Source organism: Gobio gobio (genome assembly GCF_949357685.1).
Source record: "Gobio gobio genome assembly, chromosome: 13".
In the NCBI taxonomy this organism is placed as follows: Eukaryota; Metazoa; Chordata; class Actinopteri; order Cypriniformes; family Gobionidae; genus Gobio; species Gobio gobio.
Window position 1 is genome coordinate 48,623,039 of NC_137106.1, and position 24,866 is coordinate 48,647,904.

Here is a 24,866-nt window from a genome sequence, read left to right on the forward strand (position 1 = left end):
CCCTTTGTTCCCTTTGTTAATGCTTCACCAAGACATTTTGGACAATTTCATGCTCCCAGCGTTGTTGGAACAGTTTGGGGACGGCCCCTTCCTGTCCCAGCATGACTGCGCTCCAGTGCACAAAGCGTCGCTCCATAAAGACATGGATGAGCGAGTTTGGTGTGGAGGAACTTGACTGGCCTGCACAGAGTCCTGACCTCAACCCGATAGAACACCTTTGGGATGAATTAGAGCGGAGACTGAGAGCCAGGCCTTCTTGTCCAACATCAGTGCCTGACCTCACAAATGCGCTTCTAGAAGAATGGTCAAAAATTCCCATAAACAAACTCATAAAACCTTGAGGAAAGCCTTCCCAGAAGAGCTGAAGCTGTTACAGCTGCAAAGGGTGGGCCGACTCCATATTAAACCCAACGGATTAAGAATGAGATGTCATTAAAGTTCATGTGCATGTAAAGGCAGGCGTCCCAAAACTTTTGGCAATATAGTGTATGTATGTCAATTCAAAAAAGTGGTCTTTTATTGTCCCCTTTTCATTTAAAATCAAAAGCAATACATAGTCAAAAAGCGGGGGGGCTTGGCATGTGACCACGAAAAATATCATGATAACAGTCATATATCATTGGTTCTCACAGACTTGAGGGGTAAGGCTCACATGGGTTTTATTTTAACTCTTACATTGTCAAAAGCAGAGGGTAAAAATAACAGTTGGAGACATAAAAATGAGCAGGAAAGCTGACTTGAAAGCGATACTGCAGAGGCGAAATGAAACAGCTCAGCTGGTTTCTGCACCCTGTGAACTGCCATGAGACGCTGCTGAACGCCATCGCTGGCATCACATGTGAAATCGGTTTCCTTGAACACAGCTGCCCCTTGGTGGGGAAAAATAGAAGCACAGAGGTGAGAAAATGCTGAGAAACAAAAGCACAAAGCTTTTATTGCTGTGCTGTATGTTGAGGTCATCATGAAATCAAAATTTGACCCTTTTTATTACTTCCTTAATACATTCTTGGTCTTATTGTAAATGATTCATCCGTGCACATTATTCCAAATAAAATGGTTTGACTTCATAATCCATCATCATAATGTAATAACTTGCTCCACCTCTGAAATGAGCTATTAAATGTGAGCTATTAATTATTGTAACAGCCAGAACTCATCAGTCAGTCATTGTTTTAGGCCACAGTTGTAGGTGTTAAGGACTTTTTAAAATCTTGTCAAATTAGCTACACACAGTGATTTAAGCTGGTTAATATAAAAAAAGGTTAAAGCAATAATAGCAAATTACATAAAAAAAGTAATGTTAGCTGTTCTTCACCATCATATAAATTCACACCAAATATAAAGCGCTATCTATATGTATTTGGCGCGCTCTGCTCATCTGTTGACTAGTGCAGTTATGCCACTTTAAAGGCACAATATGTAAGATTTTTGGATTAAAATATCCAAAAAACGCTAGAACAGTTATATATTTTTTTGACTTGTGTACTTACATTATCCCAGATGTTTCCAAGAATGTTTAAATCCAGAGAAATAAGCAATTTTAACCAGGACATTCAATCTGTGCATTTTGTGCAAATATGCAGGTGCTGGTCATATAATTAAAATATCATCAAAGAGTTGATTTATTTTACTAATTCCATTCAAAAAGTGAAACTTGTATATTATATTAATTCATTACACACAGACTGATATATTTTAAATGTTTATTTCTTTTAATTTTGATGATTATAACTGACAACTAAGGAAAATCCCAATTTCAGTATCAGAAAATTTGAATATTGTGAAAAGGTGCAATATTGAAGACACCTGGTGCCACACTCTAATCAGCTAATTAACTCAAAACACCTGCAAAGGCCTTTAAATGGTCTCTCAGTCGTGCTCTGTAGGCTACACAATCACGGGGAAGCAGAGCCGGCTCTCCCTATAAGCGAACTAAGCGGCTGCTTAGGGCCCCGCCGCCACTAGGGGGCCCCCTAACTTCAGATTGCACTCGCCAGCGTCGCCGCAGTTTATCACGCAAGACGCTCAATTCGCGTCATTCGCACCGCGCGAAAACCGCCTTCCGCGCCGCGGGACCTCTAGACGCGCGTCAACGCGCCTTTCCATTGACTTAACATTGAAATCAAATCACTCGCGCCAGACACTCTATTTGCGTTTGGTGTGAACGCAGCATAACGTTAGCTGTCCGTCGATTATGCTGAATCAACATTGCTTGCGCTATGGTCCAGCCGTCGGCCCCAGCTCTGGGCTACAGACCGCGTAGAGACAGACCCACCTCCTATGAATGTATTTTCTTTTTAACAGTTAACGTTACATGACCTACACTAGTTCTGGGAAAGAAAAAAACTAAAAATCTTTGTCTCAATAGACGCTTATTACAATAAAAAAATAGTTTAAGAACATTCGAGAGAAAGAAAGTAATAGGAAGAGAAAGAGCAATCATTTGACAGTCAAAATCAAAATGAAGTTTAAAATAAAGCGGTTAAATACAAGCTTTTTCTAATGGTCTTAATTGAATAGGCAATTAAAGATTATTAATAAATATTAATCTATATAGCTACTATTATGAAATATTTTATATAGGCTATTGTTAAGCTAAATCGCCCAGACCATTTAAACCTAAAGAAAACACAGTGTCCTCTCTGAAACATTATTGAATGATGATCGATACAAGACACCTAAAAGCAAAATGGATTTGTGGTAAATTTTAGTAAAGAACACTGTAAAAAAAAGCAGGTCCCCAATTGAAAATTTTCTAGTGAGCGATCACATCTACATTTTTCAGTTGGCCAAATTGAATTAATGTGAATTGATGCATTTTAATTCAATTAAATTTCAAGAAATTAAATTTGGCCAACTGAAAATTTTAGATGTGATCGCTCACTAGAAAATTTTCAATTGGGCACCAGATTTTTTTTTTACAGTGAATGTATTACTGTATGTAATCATTAAAGGTAAAAATTTGAAATGATATGAACAGTATGTAAGAGTTAATCAACCAATAATTAAATAATATAATTTAACATTGGATTTCTTTTAATTTACCCTTAACATAATTGTAAAAAACTAAATGTCACTTTCTCAGGAGGAGCCATTCTTAAATATTTTGGTGGTCGTGGAGAAACATTTCAGGAGGCTGACACAAGTAAATATTTCCCACTGCCTTTCTTTTGAATAGTTTTGTGCACAACTTCAACATAGCTAATTTTCCTCTTGCCAATAAAAAATTTAGTTTTATAATCATAATTCACTATGTTGTCTAATTGTACTTTAATATTAATTTAAAATTAATGTGTTTTATCTACTCTGCATACTGTATTTATTATTAATTATATTGTAATCTCAACAGCTGGAGGAGGAGACTCTACTGCTGCTTCAGTAGAGCATAGCGAGCCGCATACCACTATGGCTAATGTTGTAAGTTAGCTATATATTGTTAATGCTAAATTATTAATATTTATTTGTTTACAACAAATTGACCTTAAATTTGCAAATCTATAATCTTTACTTTTACTGTTTCAGTGAGTGTACTTTAATAAGCAGTAAAATAATTGTAGGCAATCATGTTAAAAGATATACAGATGAAATATGTAAGTGTTAGATTGTATACAGTTGCTGGTTTGCAGTGCAATACTCCATTATTCACTGCAAGGCAGGGCCCCAAAATTATCCTGCTTAGGGCCCCCAGATTTACAGAGCCGGCCCTGATTATGAAATATTGTATATATTGTTAAGCTAAATCAAGTTAAGTTAACCCAGACCATTTAAACCTAAAGAAAACACTGTGTCCTCTCTGAAACATTATTGAATGATGATCGATTCAAGACACCTAAAAGCAAAATGGATTTGGGGTAAATTTTAGTAAAGAATGTATTACTGTATGTAATCAAAAAGGTGAAAAAAATGTCTCTCTCCATGCTGTGAAGGTTTAAAATATGAACATTATGCAAGAGTTAATCAACCATTAATTAAATAATACAATTTAACATTGGATTTCTTTTAATTTACCCCTAACATTGTTTTCTGCTCACACTAATTGTAAAAAACAAAATGTCACTTTCTCAGGAGGAGCCATTCTTAAATATTTTGGTGGTCGTGGAGAAACATTTCAGGAGGCTGACACCAGAGATGACACAAGTAAATATTTCCCACTGCCTTTCTTTTGAATAGTTTTGTGCGCAACTTCAACGTAGCTTATTTTCCTCTTGCCAATAAAAAAAAATTGTTTTATAATCATAATTCACTATGCTGTCTTATTGTACTTTAATATTAATTTAAAATTAATGTGTTTAATCTACTCTGCATACTGTATTTATGATTATATTATAATCTAAACAGCTGGAGGAGGAGACTCTACTGCTGCTTCAGTAGAGCATAGCGAGCCGCATACCACTATGGCTAATGTTGCTGGTAAGTTAGCTATATATTGTTAATGCTAAATTATTAATATTTATTTGTTTGCAGCAAATGTACCTAATGATGTTGATATAATGATTAATACTAACACACTTAAAAACAAAGAAAACAACTAGGCCTAATCACAATGATGTTGATTTTTTTTTTCATGTCAGGCTCATCATTATCATGCCACACTAAAGGTGATACAACATCTTCATCCCGACCGGTGTTTATCCCTGCTGCTGCTGGTTCCAGTGATACAGTTGGTAAGTTTTGTTCATTCCCACAATATGTTTCTACCTCTGTTATTAGCTCAAATGTTTTGTACACAAGTCAAGTCAAGTCAAGTCAATTTTATTTATATAGCGCTTTTAACAATGCAGATTGTTTCAAAGCAGCTTTACAGTGTTAAACAGGAAAATAATGCAGCATAATTTTATTCAGCTGTATAGCCATTCTGGAAAAAACGCTGATGTCATCAGTTAATTTCAATTATCATACAGTGACAGTGTGGGCTTTAGATCAATAATTAGATCAGTAATTTAGTTTAAATGGTTAATTTAGTTTATTAATTCGATTTATTTCGATGTTTAGTTGAAAAATTTAGTGTCCCCAACTGAGCAAGCCAAGCCAGAGGCAACAGTGGCAAGAAAACCAAAACCCCATTAGGTGACCTAATGGAGAAAAATAAACCTTGGGAGAAACCAGACTCAGTCGGGGTGCCAGTTCTCCTCTGGCCAATTAACAAACAGCGTATTATTATTATTATTATTATTATTATTATTATTATTATTATTATTATTATTATTATTATTATTACAAGTAGCTAAACATTTCCCATCTAATCTTCCCACAGCTCCATCTGCAACTGCTGATCTAAGCCAACCGACCTCTTCGGTTGCTCGGATCCCTGCTCCACCACCAACTGATCCTGCTCAGTGGCCATCAAAACTGTCTGACCAAGTAAGGGATGACTTAGTTTACAGAGGTCCTGCGAATGTAGACAGAGACTTTGAATTCCCCAAGTCCCATTTGCACAGAAGCTTTCACTACCATCATATGTTTCGAAACCTTGCAAATGGTGAGAAAGTTAAACGTGACTGGTTAACATACTCGAAGCAAAGTGATGCAGTCTACTGCTTTTGCTGCAAGTTGTTTTCAAGAAAGTCATCAAAGCTTGCCACAGAGGGTCAAAATGACTGGGTCAATATCAGTGGAATATTAAAGTCCCATGAAACCAGCCCAGATCATGTTAAAAATTTGTTAGCATGGAAGGATTTAGAGCGTCGACTTAAAGCAGGAAAAACAATTGACCACACTGCGATAGCTCTCTTGCAAACAGAGCAGAATCGCTGGAGAGAGGTACTCAAACGTCTGATCAGCATTATTCAATCATTGGCTGAAAGAAACCTTGCTCTCAGAGGATCAGCAGACACCATCAACAGTCCGAACAATGGCAATTTTCTGAAAGAGGTAGAACTTCTTGCAAAGTATGATCCAGTTTTAAATGACCACGTCAGACGCATCAGCTCTGGTGAAAATCACACTACCTACTTGGGGAAAATTATCCAAAATGAACTCATTGCTTGTATTAGTGGGAAAATACTTAGCACTATGGTGGCAGAAATAAAGCAGTCAAAGTATTTTGCTATAATTTTAGACTGCACCCCAGACATCAGTCACCAGGAACAAATGTCGGTTGTTGTCAGAATTGTCACCACGTCAACACCCCCAGAGATTAAAGAGCACTTTCTGGGTTTCCTACCTGCTCCAGAGTCCACTGGCCTTGGCCTATCTGCATTGATTTTGAACAAGCTGGAGGAGCTGGGCATCTGTTTTCAAGATTGCAGGGGTCAGTCTTATGATAATGGCTCCAACATGAAGGGGAAAAATAAAGGAGTGCAGGCCAGGCTGCTTGAAAGAAATGCTCGTGCTCTATATGTTCCATGTGGAACACACACCCTCAATCTAATGGTTGCAGATTCAGCAAAGCAGTCAGTAGATGCCATCAGCTTCTTTGGCATAGTCCAGAAGCTTTACAACTTGTTCTCTGCTGCTCCTCAGAGGTGGGCCATTCTTAAGAAGCATGTCCAGATCACACTGAAGTCATGGAGTGAGACAAGATGGGAGAGTAGAGTCAACAGCATTGAGCCTTTACGGTACCAAACTGACAAAGTCAGAGAGGCCTTGACTGAAGTTAGAGACCAAACAAATGATGCTGTTGCAAGAATTGAGGCCCAGTCATTGGCAAAAGAAATAGGATCATTCAGATTTCAAATCTGTACAGTGACCTGGTTTGATATCCTATCCAAAATCAACATTACCAGTAAACTCCTGCAATCTTCCAACATGCAGCTTGATGTTGCTGTCAATCTTATTGACAAAACAAAAGAATCTCTGTTGAACTACAGAGACACCGGTTTCTCTGATGCCCTGTCAAAGGCAAGAGAGTCATGTGAGAACATGAATGTTGAGGCAGTGCTGGCACAGAAGAGGATTCGAAGCTCAAAAAGGCAGTTTAGCTATGAGGCAGCAGATGAGACTGTGAATGATGCAGTAAAGAGAATGGAGGTAACATTCTTTAATGTTGTTGTTGACACTGCCATCCAGTCACTGGAAGATCGCTTCAAGTCACTAAAGAATGTAAGAGATAAATTCAGTGTTTTGGTCAGTTTCACTGACATGGATGACGAGGCACTCAGAGAGCACTGTGAGCTACTTGGCAACACACTGACTGACGGGGAGGAAACTGACCTTGACTGGCAAGAACTGACCGCAGAAATCCAGAGTCTTCCAGTTCCAAACTTACCAAAGGCAATGACAGCATTTGAACTTCTCAATTTTCTCCACCAAAAAGGGCTGACTGGGCTTTATCCAAACCTTTGGGTTGCATTGAGAATAGCCTGCACGCTACCAGTGACAGTAGCCTCTGCAGAAAGGAGTTTCTCAAAGCTGAAGCTTATAAAAACTTACTTAAGGTCCTCCATGGCACAAGAACGCCTCAGTGGTCTGTCAATCATCAGTGTCAACCACCAGGTTGGAAGCAAGATGTGCTATGATGACATTATAGAGGACTTTGCATCTCAAAAAGCAAGAAGACACACATTCTGAGAAAAAGTCATTAGAAGGAACAGGGAATAAAAAGGAGATGGGGTGAAGTGAAAGTTTGTGGGGTTTTTTAGGGTTTTAGACTTATTTTCTTCCCTTTTTTTCTTATTTATATTATTTGCTTATTTATTTGATTAATTTATTTATCATTCATTGCATATTAAACCCTGTTAATTGTTTTGTTGTTTACTGTTTTGGGGTTTGAATGTGTACTAAATGTGTGAAAAGGGTATTAGAGTTTGGTTACACTTTATTTTTAGGTGTCCGTGTAACAGTGTAATTATACATTTAAATACCGGGCAATACTAAGTAACTACATGTACTTACATGTAGTTAGGGTTAAGGTAGGATTAGTGTGTGGTTTAGGGTTAGTTAACTTAAATGTAATTATGCATAATATACTGTTATTGCTATAGTAACTACATGTAACGGGTAACAATGCCACTGTAAAATGTAAAAAGTGTTACCTAGAGTTTTTATTAGATTTACGTATATATTTTATATACACATTTGGCTAATGATTGTTTGCTGAAGTAGTATTTTTGTTGGAATATATAAAAAATAAATACCATCTCAAAATAGAATCTTTTGTAGAATTTTTTGTCTCTTTGATACATCAATAGAAGAATATGTTTAAAGCTACACTGTGTAACTTTTTTTGTCTGTTCTTAGCTAAAAACACTTAGTTCTTTCAAAAATATATGTGCTCATTAATGTATATTTACTTCTTTCAAGTAATAAAGTATTCTCGTAAGTTTATAATATGCCATTGAAAATACATAAGGTAATGGGATCTAACGGTGGTCGCCATGTTGCCCCTCCATCTTGAAAGTACATTAGCCAAAGAGGGACATACCCGTAAATTCAAGCTTCGCCTTTCGCGTTGTTTTAATACTGATGGCACTGTACAAAATTCTCTGCCGCATGTGCGCGTCAACTTGTTCAGACTTGTCTGGTGCATGCGCAGAGAGTTTTCATCTCAGCAGCTCCAGTAACAGAGTTATACGGCGTTTTCCTGGCTTGTTTATTCCTCAAAAGTCTGTTTTTCCTTGTGTGGTATTTCTGTGCGTTAATAACTCCATAAGTAATAATAGTTATTGTCATTGTAGATGTGTTTCAGAGTGTGTCATCGCGTAATTCAGTTGATGTCACCTCAGAAGTATTTTTGTGTCAACATACAATAGCGTAATGCTCACCTATTTGAATAATCATTCAGTTATTTTGTTATCAACAATGTTTATTCGTTTATAGAAAATATTTGCTTGTAATGTATGTTGATGGAAATATGTATCAGGTCTGATCGGCATAGTAACAATTGTTATACAGAGCGCACTGCAGTGCTAACGTTAAAGCGCCGCACACACTTTTGTAACCGGACACCGCTTGTTAGCAGCGGCAGCTCCGCTCCTTTTAATGCAGCTGCATTTAGCGCCTATATATGGTACAATAAGCTCTGGTTTACGGTTACATTATACAAATGTAACTTATAAGTAGTTATACAGTTCTTAACTGTGTATGTATATTTACCATCCTTATTTGTTATCTCACAGAAACCACATTTATGTACATATCCACGCAAACCTGTTTATGCCTTGCAATTGGATGACTGAATAAACATTACTATCATCAAAGTTCACTCTGGATTAGCTGCAGTTCTTTCTAGCCGAATAATTAGGCCAGTTGAGTTCCAACCATCCCACTGCGCACAGAATATCCCACAGGCACCGTGTCGAATGTGGACGAGGTCGAACTGGAAGCCATATTAATCTTGGACTAAATCGGCCACCGTAGGAGTTAAAACGAAATCGGAATTGAACAGAACAGAAACTAAAATTCACTGGATGGTCATATACAAGTTCACCACTAGATGGGGGAAAATATCACACAGTGTAGCTTTAAATCACTTTAGAAGGAAGCAGTGAAATTACTGGTCCAACTTCTCCCTCTTTTTAAAGTGTGGAAAAGGGAAAAGAAGTCCAAAGATCGAGACTCCAGCAACACATGTAGTATATATGCAATAACTTTAAAAAAAAAAAATTTTTTAATACTAAAGGTTTTAAGCCGCCTAGTGGACAAAAACAGTTAGTGCTGTTTTAAAATTTACAAGGCATTCAGACTGTAATAAAGCTGTAGAAATGTGGCAAATATGTAATCTTTACTTTTACTGTTTCAGTGAGTGTACTTTAATAAGCAGTACAATATTTGTAGGCAATCATGTTAAAAGAGGTACAGATGAAATGTGTAAGGGTTAGATTGTATACAGTTGCTGGTTTGCGGTGGCAATACTCCATTATTCACTGCAAGACAGGGCCCCAAAATTATCCTGCTTAGGGCCCCCAGATTTACAGAGCCGGCCCTGCGGGGAAGACTGCTGACTTGACAGTTGTCCAAAAGACGACCATTGACACCTTGCACAAGGAGGGTAAGACACAAAAGGTCATTGCAAAAGAGGCTGGCTGTTCACAGAGCTCTTAAGCACATTAACAGAGAGGCGAAGGGAAGGAAAAGATGTGGTAGAAAAAAGTGTACAAGCAATAGGGATAACCGCACCCTGGAGAGGATTGTGAAACAAAACCCATTCAAAAATGTGGGGGAGATTCACAAAGAGTGGACTGCAGCTGGAGTCAGTGCTTCAAGAACCACTACGCACAGACGTATGCAAGACATGGGTTTCAGCTGTCGCATTCCTTGTGTCAAGCCACTCTTGAACAACAGACAGCGTCAGAAGCGTCTCGGCTGGGCTAAAGACAAAAAGGACTGTACTGCTGCTGAGTGGTCCAAAGTTATGTTCTCTGATGAAAGTAAATGTTGCGTTTCCTTTGGAAATCAGGGTCCCAGAGTCTGGAGGAAGAGAGGAGAGGCACACAATCCACGTTGCTTGAGGTCCAGTGTAAAGTTTCCACAGTCAGTGATGGTTTGGGGTGCCATGTCATCTGCTGGTGTTGGTCCGCTGTGTTTTCTGAGGTCCAAGGTCAACGCAGCCATATACCAGGAAGTTTTAGAGCACTTCATGCTTCCTGCTGCTGACCAACTTTATGTAGATGCAGATTTCATTTTCCAACCGGACTTGGCACCTGCACACAGTGCCAAAGCAACCAGTGCCTGGTTTAAGGACCATGGTATGCCTGTTCTTAATTGGCCAGCAAACTCGCCTGACCTTAACCCCATAGAAAATTGTGAAGAGGAAGATGCGATATGCCAGACCCAACAATGCAGAAGAGCTGAAGGCCACTATCAGAGCAACCTGGGCTCTCATAACACCTGAGCAGTGCCACAGACTGATCGACTCCATGCCACGCCGCATTGCTGCAGTAATTCAGGCAAAAGGAGCCCCAACTTTAACTACTACCAAGTATTGAGTGCTGTACATGCTCATACTTTTCATGTTCATACTTTTCAGTTGGCCAAGATTTCAAAAAATCCTTTCTTTGTATTGGTCTTAAGTAATATTCTAATTTTCTGAGATACTGAATTTGGGATTTTCCTGTCATTTATAATCATCAAAATTAAAGAAATAAACATTTGAAATATATCTGTGTGTAATGAATGAATATAATATGCAAGTTTCACTTTTTGAATGGAATTCAACTTTTCAACTTTTTGATGATATTCTAATTATGTGACCAGCACCTGTACTTTATTAAAGTTATAAGTGAACATATTAAAAACATGTCCTGACCCCTTTAAACATTACAAAGTGAAACATGTGCAAGGGTGAATTGTTCACCCTTATGCATTTAGAAAAAAGATAAGATTATTTTTTTTGTGCAGACTTTAACAACAAAACTATGGCATTCATAGTTTATTCCCTTTTTGCCAAAAAGCCCAACAGCCAGAGTAAAAATGCGTATAGTTTAGTTCAAGGTCAAGTGTATCTCCTGCGCACGTGGACAGAGGAACAGCGTAACAGCTTGATCACTGCGATCAATCATGTTTAAGAGCCAGTAGGGCTGATATACAGTCTGTCCACATGGTCACGCCTACAGGGAGAAATCTGTTTCTACCAGCTAAAACACACATGCAGCATTGGTACTCCAGACCAGTCACTGGAGAGAAACCAGACACACAACAGACATATTTATGCATCAAAACACATGAACATAAATGCTAAAGTGACATGCTGCATTTGCCTTTAAGACAAGACACTACGGACAAACCCATTTTTTATGCACTGGTCAATTTTGGGCTAAAGAAAATCCAAAATACACTTTTAAGTGTTTATTTTATTGCACTTTTATCTATGAGTCTGCAGATTTAAACTCAAAATCTCCACTTCAGCAGCTACATACATCCAACTTTAGTCTTATTTACAGTGCATCCGGAAAGTATTTACAGCGCTTCACTTTTTACACATTTTGTTATGTCACAGCCTTATAACAAAATCTATCGGTAAGCCCCTCCCCTTGAACACAGATGAGCCAATGGCAGTTGAGTATGCACTGGGACCGGAACTTGGACATCTTTAGGTTTCAGTGCCATAGAGAAACATTGGAAAATCTGAAGCTCTCATCGGTTTGATGGTGTTTATGCAAAAAAAAATGGTAAAACAGAGGATTTTCTGGGTGTCATACTCTCATTAAGTTACAATTAAAGTAAGTGAGTCCTTGCGAATGTAATGAGATTAGGTGATTGACAGCCGGATTTGCCTATCAGCAATCAGTATCCGTGATATAAGGGCTGGTTTGTTGTTGGCCGTGGTCAATAATAACCAACTGCAGAACCGCAGAACCCATATACGTCACTCACAACAGTCTGAGAGCAACAGCGCCATGCCACAGTGACGTCACTCACAACAGTCTGAGGACCGGAAGTGGGCGGAGTTAACGAAAACTAAACAATCGGCATGGCGGAAAAAGAGAATACGGTAAACAGTTGTTTTTGTGTTGTTGTTTTAATCTATCAAGTTTATTTGTGTTTTATTTTTGATCCATAGTTGTTGTATTAACACTTTATACAGCACGTGGCTCTAATCTTTTTTTAAACGAGCTTTACGATGTCTCGATCGCATCTGTTGATATGGTCTTGCTTTAAGTTACATATTTATTGTTTGTGATTTTACTTTGTTGTTGGCGCTGTATTTTTTATTTAATTACCTTTTCTGATACTGACCAATGTGTTTTATGTGGATTTTTTTTCGAATTTATAGAGGCACATTACGATTTGGAGAGGCTCAGCTTTACTTCATTTTCATCAATGCAAGACATTCTGCAACAGTTTTCACTGCCCAGTGTTTTTAAACTGACCAGATGGCACTAGTTGAATGCACACCTTCAAATTCACTTCAAAAAGCAGCTGTCCATGAAGGTATGAATGTTTTGAGTGGCAAGAAATAGTATTTATTTATTATCCCTTTAGAATTAGTTGGTTTTCTGCATGATTTGGTCAAAAGTGTCATCTCATCTTCAAAGTTTCAAGTAGATATATTTATATATAAGCACAATGTGCTTAAGCTAACAAAATACAAACAATATTTCATGTGTCTGAATATGTCCTATTAAAATCAAATCAAATACACAACCAAACATGTGATATGAATTGCCAAATATAGATATTGTTCATTTGGATGACGTTCTGAAAGTTTCTTTTATATTCTGAATTTTCAGTAAGTGGTCATTTTTGCTTGAGAACAATGAAACTTGTCTCTCTTGTACAATTTTTATGGTTACATTATATATAATATTTCTGTTTGATTATGTTGCAGTAAATTGACAAGCAGACTCACCCCAGCACAGGACAATGGAGGCTGATCAAAAACAAGGTTAGTTTTAAAAGGCTCTCATAAAGACATAAGCTACTTATACAGATAGTGTGTTGTTATATCTGTCACATCTTTTCCAGGAATAACTTAATAATGTTCTATTGTTTTAGACTGTTCCACAACAGTTGGTCGGCTCTATTGACTGTGGGATATTCATGTTAATAGTAAGACATTTTTTTAAAAATAAGAGCTTCTCTTCATTAGGATGAAAAACATGAGGGCTTTTCACACTTGAAATAGTAAACCCCGGGTATACAGAATCCTGGGTTATCTTGTTTCACACTGATCATCATTTACCTGAGATGAACAATTAATCCTGGGTATTCATACACTGCCGTTCCACACTGTACTGTACTAAGCCATAGGATAACGTCCTTATTTGCAGTGTCACTGATTGGACGAACACTGCACACAATATGTTTACATAAATGCTCAAGCTTTGCATGTCCTCGTATTACAAGTTTATCCTGAATGGACATTTCAGACTATAAAATAATTAAAATGGTCTCTTCTTCACTGCAATTGTTGCGTTTTCTGTCAGCATTTGACGTTTTTCCTCCAACGGTGAATTTATTATTTATATAGAATGCACAGTGTTTCAGTGACTGTCCAAAGCACGTAAATATAAAAGTGTGAAATGTTACTTTACCCGGGGTTAAAAGTGTGTTTAGAACGACGATAAGCACAGTGTGAAAGCTTGCCTTTGATTTCTGTATACATTTTGAACTGAAAATGGTTAATTAATTTGATTTGTGACAGGGTATGATTTGTCACAAATATAGACATGAGGAAAATTGAATTTCAAAACTTTTTTACAAACTATTATACATGCTACATCCTTCAACACACGAGATTGTTAAAAAACTTCCAACATTTTATCCCATTTTTTGTACCCTTCTCTCATGAAGGAGCCACGGATGACAGAAGACCTCTGCACTGCAGGCGAACTACCAAACGTTTTCAGAGGTTTCGTGGAGGAGCCGTGCTTTCTGAAATTGAAAGAGGAAGACCAGGAAAAAGCCCTTCAACTTTCACAGGCTGAAATGGTTGACCAACAACTTGCCAAAGAGCCTTTAGTATTTTTTAAGTGTTTGGACTAAAGGAGTCTCAGAATTAATTGTATATTTATGGAGATTTCATTTGATTTAATTTGTCATGTACCTGCTGTGCAATAACTTTGAACCTAGTTCAATATATTCTCTTTGGTCTGATTGTGTATTTTTTTAAAGCAAACCCCAGCTAGTATATGATGCCTTTGGGGAAGTAAATAATTTGTGTGTTGTTTTAGGATTTGATTAATCTGAATCTGCTTGAATTATGCATTCCAGTGTAGAATTGTGTAATGTGTTTTATGTACTATGAAAAAAGGTTCATTCTGAAATGCTTGAGTAAAAAATATTTTGTCATATAAATAAATGTTCAAATGCTCAATCTTTGTTTTCATTTTTAGTGTTTTAAGCTTTATGTTCAATTGATCTAATATAATCTTTAAAGACATAATATAAATAGAAACTTTTTACTTTAAAAATCCTTAACAAAACGTTGCAATGGGGTTTATATATATATATATATATATATATATATATATATATATATATATATATATATATATAAACTTACATTTTATATATATATATATTAATTTACATTACATATATAACTTGCGTTATATATATATTCAATGTGTAATGTGTGTATTTTTATGATTTAACTATGTACTATTAATGGAAAGTGAGTATATCTATCTATCTATATCTCTCTACAATTAGAACGTATTAATAAAATACTTGACATTATTAACATGGTTTGAAACTTGGGTTTGAAACGCTCCAATGTATGATTGCTCCATGAGCATTGAGCAATGGATACGAAGATAAATCAGCTCCGCCCACTTCCGGCATGAGACCGTGGCGTGGTGCTGTTGCTCTCAGACTGTTGTGAGTGACGTATATGGTTCTGCGGTTCTGCAGTTGGTCGTGTCTCGCCGTGGTGCGTCACGTCCGACTTTCCCCTTTTGTGCCCGTGTTTACGGTGGTTACAGGTAAGCGTGCAGTGCTGTAATGGGAGTAATTTTAAAACTGGTTGGTCTGTTAAAGCATTTTTTTCGTAATGTTACAGTGTCGTTTGTCCGGGTGTCAGTGTGTTTCCGGCGCTGCTTTAGTGGGTCTAGTGACCGATTGCCTCTCAGGTATGTGTGTGTGCATTTGAATGAACGCATATTGCACTATCGTTGTTGTGCTGTTGACATTACCGCATGCTGTCTAGGTATGGTTTCCTGTACCCCATTGTGATCGCGGGGCTGATTAATAGACCTGTGCCTGTATATTTACTATTGTGGTGACACCTTGACGGTAAGTGTTTAAATGTAATTAGAAAAATGTAAGTCATGAAGGGCAAGTTTCATTACTCGTAACGTCTTTCTTTGTGTTCGTTATAGGGTTCTCCCTCTCGTTCACTCTCTGTTCCTCCCGTAATTGTATCATATTATATCGGATTTGCTGTGTTGCTGCTGTCTTCCGCTTTGCGCTGCGGACGTTTGGCTCACATTCCTGCAGTCCTGCTGTGTATAGCCTACTGTTGTGCAGACGCCACAAGGGGGACTGTTCGTTTGGTTCCGACTGTGTAGTGGCTGCTTTTGGTTTGAGATCAGCCTGGAGAATATGACGATCTCCTCTTATTGAGGGAAAATAATTGTTCTTTTTTGTTTCTTTTCTTTTGATTAGTTTCTGTTTCCTTTATATTTTTTTGTGGGTGATTTTTCTTTTGCAGACAACACAGAAATATTGTGTTGTCTATTTTGTGTTGTTTTTCCTTTATTGACGCAACTTGATTTGTTTTCTGTTTACATCTGACTTCAAGTTGCTTTTGTAATTTCTCCTGAATTTATTTGATTCCTTTAGTGTTTTTCTTTGTTTCATGTGATATTAATACTTTTGTTTTTGCTTCATCAGTTATTATCATTTGTTTATATTGTATGTGGAGCTAATTGTGTTTACTTGTGAATTTGTTATAGTTATTTACTATTTTTGTTTGTCTGCAGGAGCTGGGGGTCCCACGGGTGAACGGATCTTCCTTCTGGTGGTGGGTCCTTATTGCGTGCTGTGTACCACTTCGAGTGTGTGGTAGTGTGTGATCTGAGTGCACCTTGGTGTATGTGCGTGAAAGTGTGCTCTTGTACAACCAGACCTCATTTTGTTCCCGCTGGATGGGAGCCTCAGCCCTGCTGATATTTACTTTATTTTGTTTTCATATTTAAAATTGATTTTGTCATTGCCCACATTTATTCTTTTTGTAATGTTGCTTTCCTCCATTTAAAGTGGGGTCTCATGCTGTTTCTCTGACCTTTTAGTGTCTACTTTTAAAAACATTTTTGCATTAATAAATATTTTGTATTTTTTATACTCCACCCACGTCTCCTGCTTACTTCTATGAGGGAACCGAACCTGTGTGCTTAATGTACTCCATTTTTGGGTTTTGAGCATTGTTCCCTAGAGTTAAATTCTAGGGTGGCGTAGTCGGATTTCTTTACTGGTAAAAGGTTGGTTTCTTAATTGTACCGCTCCGTCACATTCTGGCGCAGTCGGCAGGATTCCCTCTTATTTAGTGCAGAGACGTGGATGTTGGTTTGTTTGGGTATTTGTTCTGTTCTTTTTTTTCTTTTGTGTTTTTTTTAGGAACCAGACGGTAGCAGTCCCTTGCTGTGGTGGATTGGCACAAGTAAAATTCAGTTTACATATTCGTGGTAAGTGCTTGCGCATCTACAGTTATGGAGGATGAAATGCGTGAGCTAAGAGAGTTGGTAGCTCAATTAAAGTCAGATAATGAACGACTGAGACAAGAGCAAGTGTCTGTTGCGCAGCCGGGCCCATCTAATGTTTCTATTCCTGCAGTTCCGCCTCCCCCACTCGTTGATGCCGGTGCATCGACCGCGGAACGGTTTGTATTTGTTCCTCGAGATCGTAAATGCCCAAAGTTTAGTGGTCGGTTGGGCATTGGCGTCGACGAGTGGGTAGAGGAGGCTCAGGCTTGTATACGGCTTCGTCGTCTGTCTACGGCTGATCAGGCATTTTTCTTGGTTGATCATCTGGAGGGAGAGGCGAGGGAGGAAATTCGTTATCGGTCGATGGACGAGAGGGAGGACCCGAAACAAATCATTCGAGTGTTGCGTGAATTATACGGGTGCACAAAGTCTTACGTAGCGCTTCAAGAGTCGTTCTTTTCCAGAAGACAACAGGAGGGGGAAACTTTGGTAGAGTTTTCTTTGGCCCTGATGAGTCTTCTGGAGAAGGTTAAAAATCAATCCCCTCATGGCATCCCTAATGGTGAAATTTTGATAAGAGATCAGTTTGTCGAATATGTTAATGATTGTGCCCTTCGACGTGAGCTGAAGCAGTTAGTGCGACGTCAACCCACTGTCACGTTATTTGATGTCCGCAGCGAAGCCCTTCGTTGGGAAAGAGAGGGTATGCCTGGGGGGGCGCGTGGTCGAAGTCAGTCTGTTCCATCTGCGTATGGCATTCAATATGGGGTACAGGGACATCAGAACCTTAGTGGTGGCAGTAGGAGCGGTGGTTCAGCAGTGTCAGAAATGAGTGAACTTCGGGACATGCTGCGGAAGCAGCAACAACAATTAAATCAGTTAACTCAAAGTATGGCTCAGCTTCAAAATCCTCAGTCACATCTACGACCATCTAGGGCTAATTTAATTTGTAGAAGGTGTCAGAAACCTGGCCATTTTGCTAGAGATTGCGAGGGAGAGCGGATGCTCGTCCGTCCACCGTCGACTCGTGTGAATTCGGCTTTAATGAGGGGTGAGCAGCCGTCGGAAAACTAGTTCCCACCGAGTTGCAGGGCCGCAACTTGGTTGGGAAAAGGATAGGCTCAAATGTCACTGGCATTGATTTTATGTCACGTTTCATGTCTTCTTGTCCACAGCTCGTTGTATCTATGGGTGGGGTTCAGGTACCTTGCCTGGTGGACACTGGTTCAATGGTGTCCACTATGACAGAGAGTTACTTTATGACCAGTTTTGGGTTGTGGGGTCAGGAACAGCTTAGATCGTGTAATTGGCTACAGCTTCAAGCTGCAAACGGCCTCGCGATTCCCTATATTGGTTATTTGGAATTGGACGTGGAGCTTTGTGGGCGAGAAGTTTTAGGCTGTGGCGTGTTGGTGGTCAGAGATCCTCCTGGTGGTGTGTGTGCGCAAGTTCCTGGGGTGTTAGGCATGAACGTCCTCAGCCGCTGCTACCAGGAGCTCTTTGGCCAGCATGGTACAGCTCTTTTCGATTTACCGGTGGTGTCACAAGCCCCCAGTTTTGTTTTTCAGGCATTACAACATTGCCACCAGGTTGACGCTCAGCCAGCTGTGGGTTGTGAGGGGCGAGTCAAAGCGCGCGGACGTCGGGCGTGTCGCATCACGGGTGGCACCATGAAGTTTGTTGCTGCAACCTGTTCTGTGCAATATTCGAGTGGTACTGTATTGTTTGAACCACCTACTTCTGGTCTACCGGCAGGTTTGTTGGCCTCTCCTGCTCTTCTGAGGGTGGACAGTGGTACCGTCTATGTGCCAATAGTAAATGTTGGTATTATGGACGTAGTGCTGTATGCCAGCACTGTTATTGGCACTGTGAACGAGGTAGATGTGGTTAGTTTACCCCCAGAAGTTGTAGAAGTTAAGACCGCTACGGCTAAGGTAAGTACACAGGTTGTGCAGGGCTCTCCTACTGTACAGGAACAGATAGCTGCGTTAGATCTATCGGTATTGTCGGAGGAAGAACAGGGTAAGGTCAGAGTATTGTTGGAGAAGTATTTACCCGTGTTCTCTACACACGATGGGGACTTGGGATGCACAAACCTGATTTCCCACGACATCCCCTTGTTGGACGACATCCCTGTCAGGCAGCGGTTCAGGCGCATTCCTCCATCGGAGTATGATGTGGTAAAGGCACATATCAATCAGTTATTGGAATCCCAGGTAATAAGAGAGAGCTGCAGTCCTTATGCTTCACCCATCGTGTTGGTCAAAAAGAAGGACGGTAGTCTGCGTATGTGTGTAGACTACCGTCGCTTGAATTCAAAAACTAGGAAGGATGCGTTCCCTCTACCACGTATTGAGGAGACTTTGGACTCGCTGGCTGGGGCCCGTTGGTTTTCTACCATGGACCTGGCCAGCGGGTACAATCAAGTACCTGTAGCTGAGGGGGACAAACCCAAGACTGCTTTTTGCACCCCATTTGGCCTCTTCGAGTGGAACAGAATGCCCTTTGGGTTATGCAACGCCCCAAGCACCTTCCAACGTTTGATGGAACGGTTGTTTGGGGATCAGCAATGCCAGTCCCTCCTCTTGTATCTTGATGATATAATTGTCTTCTCCTCCTCCATAGACCAGCATCTTGTTCGGATGGAGGTTGTCTTGAACCGCTTGCAGAGAGAAGGCCTGAAGGCCAAATTGTCCAAGTGTGCCTTCTTTCAGAAGAAAGTCCATTATTTGGGGCATGTCATCTCTTCTGAGGGTGTTTCTACTGACCCAGGTAAAGTGGAGGCAGTTACACAATGGCCTCAGCCTGCTAATGTTTCAGAGTTGCGCTCCTTTTTGGGGTTTGCTAGCTACTACCGGCGCTTTGTGGAGGGGTTTGCCAAATTGGCTGCCCCTCTTCACAGGTTGGTGGCTCAGCTGGCAGGCCCAAAACATGTAAAGCGCAGTGCTCAGGAGTTTGCTGAAGCCTGGTCTGCGGAATGTCAGTGTGGCTTTGAGGGGTTGAAAGGTAAATTGACCACAGCCCCAGTACTTGCCTATGCTGACTTCTCACTACCGTTTATTTTAGAGGTAGATGCCAGTCATGGGGGACTAGGGGCAGTCCTTTCACAGGAGCAGCGAGGTAAAGTGCGCCCTATAGCGTATGGCAGTCGCAGTCTTAGGCCCACTGAGCGCAATACATCTAACTACAGTTCTATGAAACTGGAGTTTTTAGCGCTCAAGTGGGCCATGACTGAAAAATTTAGGGAGTACTTGCTGGGCCAAAAATGTGTGGTATTTACTGACAACAACCCCCTTAGCTACCTGACTTCCGCAAAGTTGGGCGCCATGGAGCAGCGTTGGGCTGCCCAAGTGGCAGCATTCGACTTTGAGGTCAAATATAGGTCAGGGAAAAGCAATCGTAATGCTGATGCCTTGTCACGACAAAGCTTTTTGGGTACAGAAATAGTGCAAGAGTTGTGTCCAGGTGTGGTTGTTCCTGTGGCGTTACAGCGAGCTGCCCGAGTTGAACAGGTGGCCCAGGTAAATCGGGTTACCTCCTTTCCTTGTTCCTCACTTAGTGACATGGGTGCTCAGCAGGTAATGGACTCCGTCATAGGGGAGTTGCTGGTGTTTTGGAGGCGTAAGTTGCCCCCAACTCCTGAAGAACGTAGGAAACTTTCAAAGTCTGTAGTTATCCTACTTCGGCAGTGGGACCGCCTGGTCGAGACTGATGGTGTGCTCTATCGGCGTGTGTTTCGCCCAGACGGTGGTGAGGAGGTCTTCCAGGTGTTATTGCCAGCAGTCATGAAACACGAAGTCCTGACCCAGCTTCACCAACAGCATGGGCATCAGGGGGTGGAGCGTACATCCCATCTCGTGCGGCAGCGATGCTACTGGCCTGGGATGTCTGCGGACATTGCCCGCTGGTGCCAGGAGTGCGAGCGGTGCCAGTGTGCTAAAGGTGTCCCCACTGCTTCTGGTAGCTTTATGGGACACTTGCTAGCTGCCCGTCCTAATGAAGTTTTGGCTTTGGACTTCACTGTGCTAGAGCCCTCAAGGTCCGGGCTTGAGAACGTGTTAGTGATGACTGATATTTTTACAAAATACACCTTGGCCATACCCACTAGAGACCAACGGGCAGAGACCGTAGCTCAGGTTCTGGTGGTAGAGTGGTTTTGCAAATTTGGTGTGCCAGGTCGTGTCCACTCTGACCAAGGCCGTAATTTCGAATCCACTCTCATCCAGCAACTTTGTAGTTTGTATGGGGTTGAGAAGTCACGGACCACCCCATATCACCCGGCTGGAAACGGTCAATGCGAACGCTTCAATAGGACGTTGCATGACTTGTTGCGTACCCTGCCGCTTGCTAAAAAGTGTGATTGGCCGCTCTGTCTCCCCCAGGTACTCTTCGCTTATAACACCACCCCTCATCAGTCAACTGGGGAATCTCCGCATTTTTTAATGTTTGGGCAGGAGCCCAGACTCCCTGTTGATTTCCTGTTGGGCAGAGTTCAAGAGCCATTGGCGGGCAGTGTTCATAGATGGATTCTGGAGCAGCAGGGTCGGTTGCAAGTGGCTTTCAAGGGTGCCCGGGAACGGTTGGGTTCCGCAGCCGATAGGCGAAAGGCCCGGCATGACCTGCAGGTAAAGGAAGCACCACTGAAGGAGGGTCAGCTGGTATACCTCCGCGATCATAGCGTGAGGGGTAGACACAAAATCCAGGACCTGTGGAGCTCAGTGGTGTACCAGGTCCTTAGGGCACCTAAGGGGAGCGGGCCGGTATACACCATTGCTCCCACCACAGACTTGGGTAAAGTAAAGCATGTGCACCGATCTCTGCTGAAGGCTTTGATCGGCCAGGATCTATCTCCTGAATTATCTGACCCTTTGGCTATTGAACCTCTGCAACCCCTGGAAGAGGAGCATGATTATGAGGAGGATTTGTTTGTCTTGGTGCCAGAGACACCACAAGATAGAGGTCGGTTGCGGCCACAGGATGCTGTTGTTCACTCTGTCCCTCAGACATCTGGTGGTGCGCTATCTGTAGAAGCCTGTAGGTTAACAGATGGTCCGGAGGTTGAGGTGGGTTTGCAGCCGGTTGCATTGCCTCCAAATCCATTGGAGGTGGTTGAGAGTGGAGTGAGAAGAACTGGGAGGAGAACTGCTGGTCACCACCCTAACATGCACCACCTCCCTCGAGCAGTAGGTGCTGGTTCAGTGTCTCGCATAGTTGGTAGTACAGTTGGTACCCTGTTTCGGCCGTGGAATTAAGTTCTGAAGGTGGCTGCAGTGTAGGTCACCGTCGGGGCGACGTTGCAGAAACTGGGGGTGGAATGTAATGAGATTAGGTGATTGACAGCCGGATTTGCCTATCAGCAATCAGTATCCGTGATATAAGGGCTGGTTTGTTGTTGGCCGTGGTGCGTCACGTCCGACTTTCCCCTTTTGTGCCCGTGTTTACGGTGGTTACAGGTAAGCGTGCAGTGCTGTAATGGGAGTAATTTTAAAACTGGTTGGTCTGTTAAAGCATTTTTTTCGTAATGTTACAGTGTCGTTTGTCCGGGTGTCAGTGTGTTTCCGGCGCTGCTTTAGTGGGTCTAGTGACCGATTGCCTCTCAGGTATGTGTGTGTGCATTTGAATGAACGCATATTGCACTATCGTTGTTGTGCTGTTGACATTACCGCATGCTGTCTAGGTATGGTTTCCTGTACCCCATTGTGATCGCGGGGCTGATTAATAGACCTGTGCCTGTATATTTACTATTGTGGTGACACCTTGACGGTAAGTGTTTAAATGTAATTAGAAAAATGTAAGTCATGAAGGGCAAGTTTCATTACTCGTAACGTCTTTCTTTGTGTTCGTTATAGGGTTCTCCCTCTCGTTCACTCTCTGTTCCTCCCGTAATTGTATCATATTATATCGGATTTGCTGTGTTGCTGCTGTCTTCCGCTTTGCGCTGCGGACGTTTGGCTCACATTCCTGCAGTCCTGCTGTGTATAGCCTACTGTTGTGCAGACGCCACAAGGGGGACTGTTCGTTTGGTTCCGACTGTGTAGTGGCTGCTTTTGGTTTGAGATCAGCCTGGAGAATATGACGATCTCCTCTTATTGAGGGAAAATAATTGTTCTTTTTTGTTTCTTTTCTTTTGATTAGTTTCTGTTTCCTTTATATTTTTTTGTGGGTGATTTTTCTTTTGCAGACAACACAGAAATATTGTGTTGTCTATTTTGTGTTGTTTTTCCTTTATTGACGCAACTTGATTTGTTTTCTGTTTACATCTGACTTCAAGTTGCTTTTGTAATTTCTCCTGAATTTATTTGATTCCTTTAGTGTTTTTCTTTGTTTCATGTGATATTAATACTTTTGTTTTTGCTTCATCAGTTATTATCATTTGTTTATATTGTATGTGGAGCTAATTGTGTTTACTTGTGAATTTGTTATAGTTATTTACTATTTTTGTTTGTCTGCAGGAGCTGGGGGTCCCACGGGTGAACGGATCTTCCTTCTGGTGGTGGGTCCTTATTGCGTGCTGTGTACCACTTCGAGTGTGTGGTAGTGTGTGATCTGAGTGCACCTTGGTGTATGTGCGTGAAAGTGTGCTCTTGTACAACCAGACCTCATTTTGTTCCCGCTGGATGGGAGCCTCAGCCCTGCTGATATTTACTTTATTTTGTTTTCATATTTAAAATTGATTTTGTCATTGCCCACATTTATTCTTTTTGTAATGTTGCTTTCCTCCATTTAAAGTGGGGTCTCATGCTGTTTCTCTGACCTTTTAGTGTCTACTTTTAAAAACATTTTTGCATTAATAAATATTTTGTATTTTTTATACTCCACCCACGTCTCCTGCTTACTTCTATGAGGGAACCGAACCTGTGTGCTTAATGTACTCCATTTTTGGGTTTTGAGCATTGTTCCCTAGAGTTAAATTCTAGGGTGGCGTAGTCGGATTTCTTTACTGGTAAAAGGTTGGTTTCTTAATTGTACCGCTCCGTCACACTAACATACAAACCGAAATAAATAACTATTCTGCCGTCCTGTAACGTTAACAGTGTAGGTCAAAAACACATAAACGAAGGTCTGCATTTCTCCATATTAAGATGGTTATAGGTAAATAAATTTAACCTTTCCCTGCGGTACATGAACAGTGTTGATCCTGGATATTGATCATCTGCGATCGTGACGAGCGTTACATGAGGCTTCTCCCGTTTGCATTGTGATAAACCCTCGCTTCCAAATTAATCTCCCACCATATTTATTTAAAAATATTTTATATATCCCTCAATGGCATATTTAAGTCCCACTTGAATGTTCCTCGACGAGAGGTGGTCCTTCTGTGTCACAGACTTTGTTGTGATTTATCTTCTAATTTTTTACATTTCTGTTTAGATATGTTTAAGGTCTGCATTATGTCTTACAAAAGATGTTGGGACTCCTATTTTGATTGGTATTGTAGTCTACGTCGCAATACGGGTAGGGAAAGGGAGAGCTTGCATTCGCAGCTTATCGGAGTTGTTTTCAGTTTCATGTTAATGATAATGTAACGTAGAGAGAGAGTTTATGAATGTGACATAAATGCGCACTTCTTATGCTTTGTTTATTCAACTCTTACTGTGATTTTTTTTGGGGGAAAAGGATGCAATAAACTTCATAAACCAGCAGTTAAGTTTGGCCATCAATCAGAGGGGGTCTGCTATATTCTGTGTCCAAAAACAACTTGGTTTTCACACTGACAGCTGTCATTGTAAGAGAGTTAGCAACTCTTTTTGTTTGTCCAAGTTAGCAACAGTAACTAAGGGGGGGGGGGGGGGGGGGGGGTCAATTCTACAAACAATACCCCATAATGGCAACGTGAAAGAA

At 40.7% G+C, this 24,866-nt stretch overlaps 1 protein-coding gene and 2 long non-coding RNA genes across 4 annotated transcripts; all 3 read left to right on the forward strand.

Moving 5' to 3' along the window:
* The first annotated feature begins 12,307 nt into the window (after positions 1-12,307).
* On the forward strand, positions 12,308-14,693 carry LOC307136120. Of its 2 annotated transcripts, XR_013817738.1 has the most exons (5): positions 12,308-12,370; positions 12,653-12,810; positions 13,208-13,264; positions 13,375-13,428; positions 14,173-14,693. It is a non-coding gene; the product is annotated as an uncharacterized lncRNA (long non-coding RNA). The 2 variants fall into 2 exon arrangements; XR_013817739.1 differs by lacking the exon at positions 13,375-13,428.
* Positions 14,694-15,375: 682 nt separating this feature from the next.
* LOC307135840 lies at positions 15,376-23,893 on the forward strand. Its single transcript, XR_013817721.1, has 3 exons — positions 15,376-15,452; positions 16,305-17,006; positions 23,477-23,893. It is a non-coding gene; the product is annotated as an uncharacterized lncRNA (long non-coding RNA).
* On the forward strand, positions 18,212-23,841 carry LOC307136702 (retrovirus-related Pol polyprotein from transposon opus; the record flags this gene model as incomplete). Its single annotated transcript, XM_079833949.1, has 4 exons — positions 18,212-22,477; positions 22,555-22,624; positions 22,702-22,787; positions 22,874-23,841. One exon carries the CDS (start codon positions 18,212-18,214, stop codon positions 22,274-22,276), a length of 4,065 nt encoding a protein of 1,354 aa, XP_079690075.1. The 3' UTR covers positions 22,277-22,477; positions 22,555-22,624; positions 22,702-22,787; positions 22,874-23,841.
* Positions 23,894-24,866: the final 973 nt, after the last annotated feature.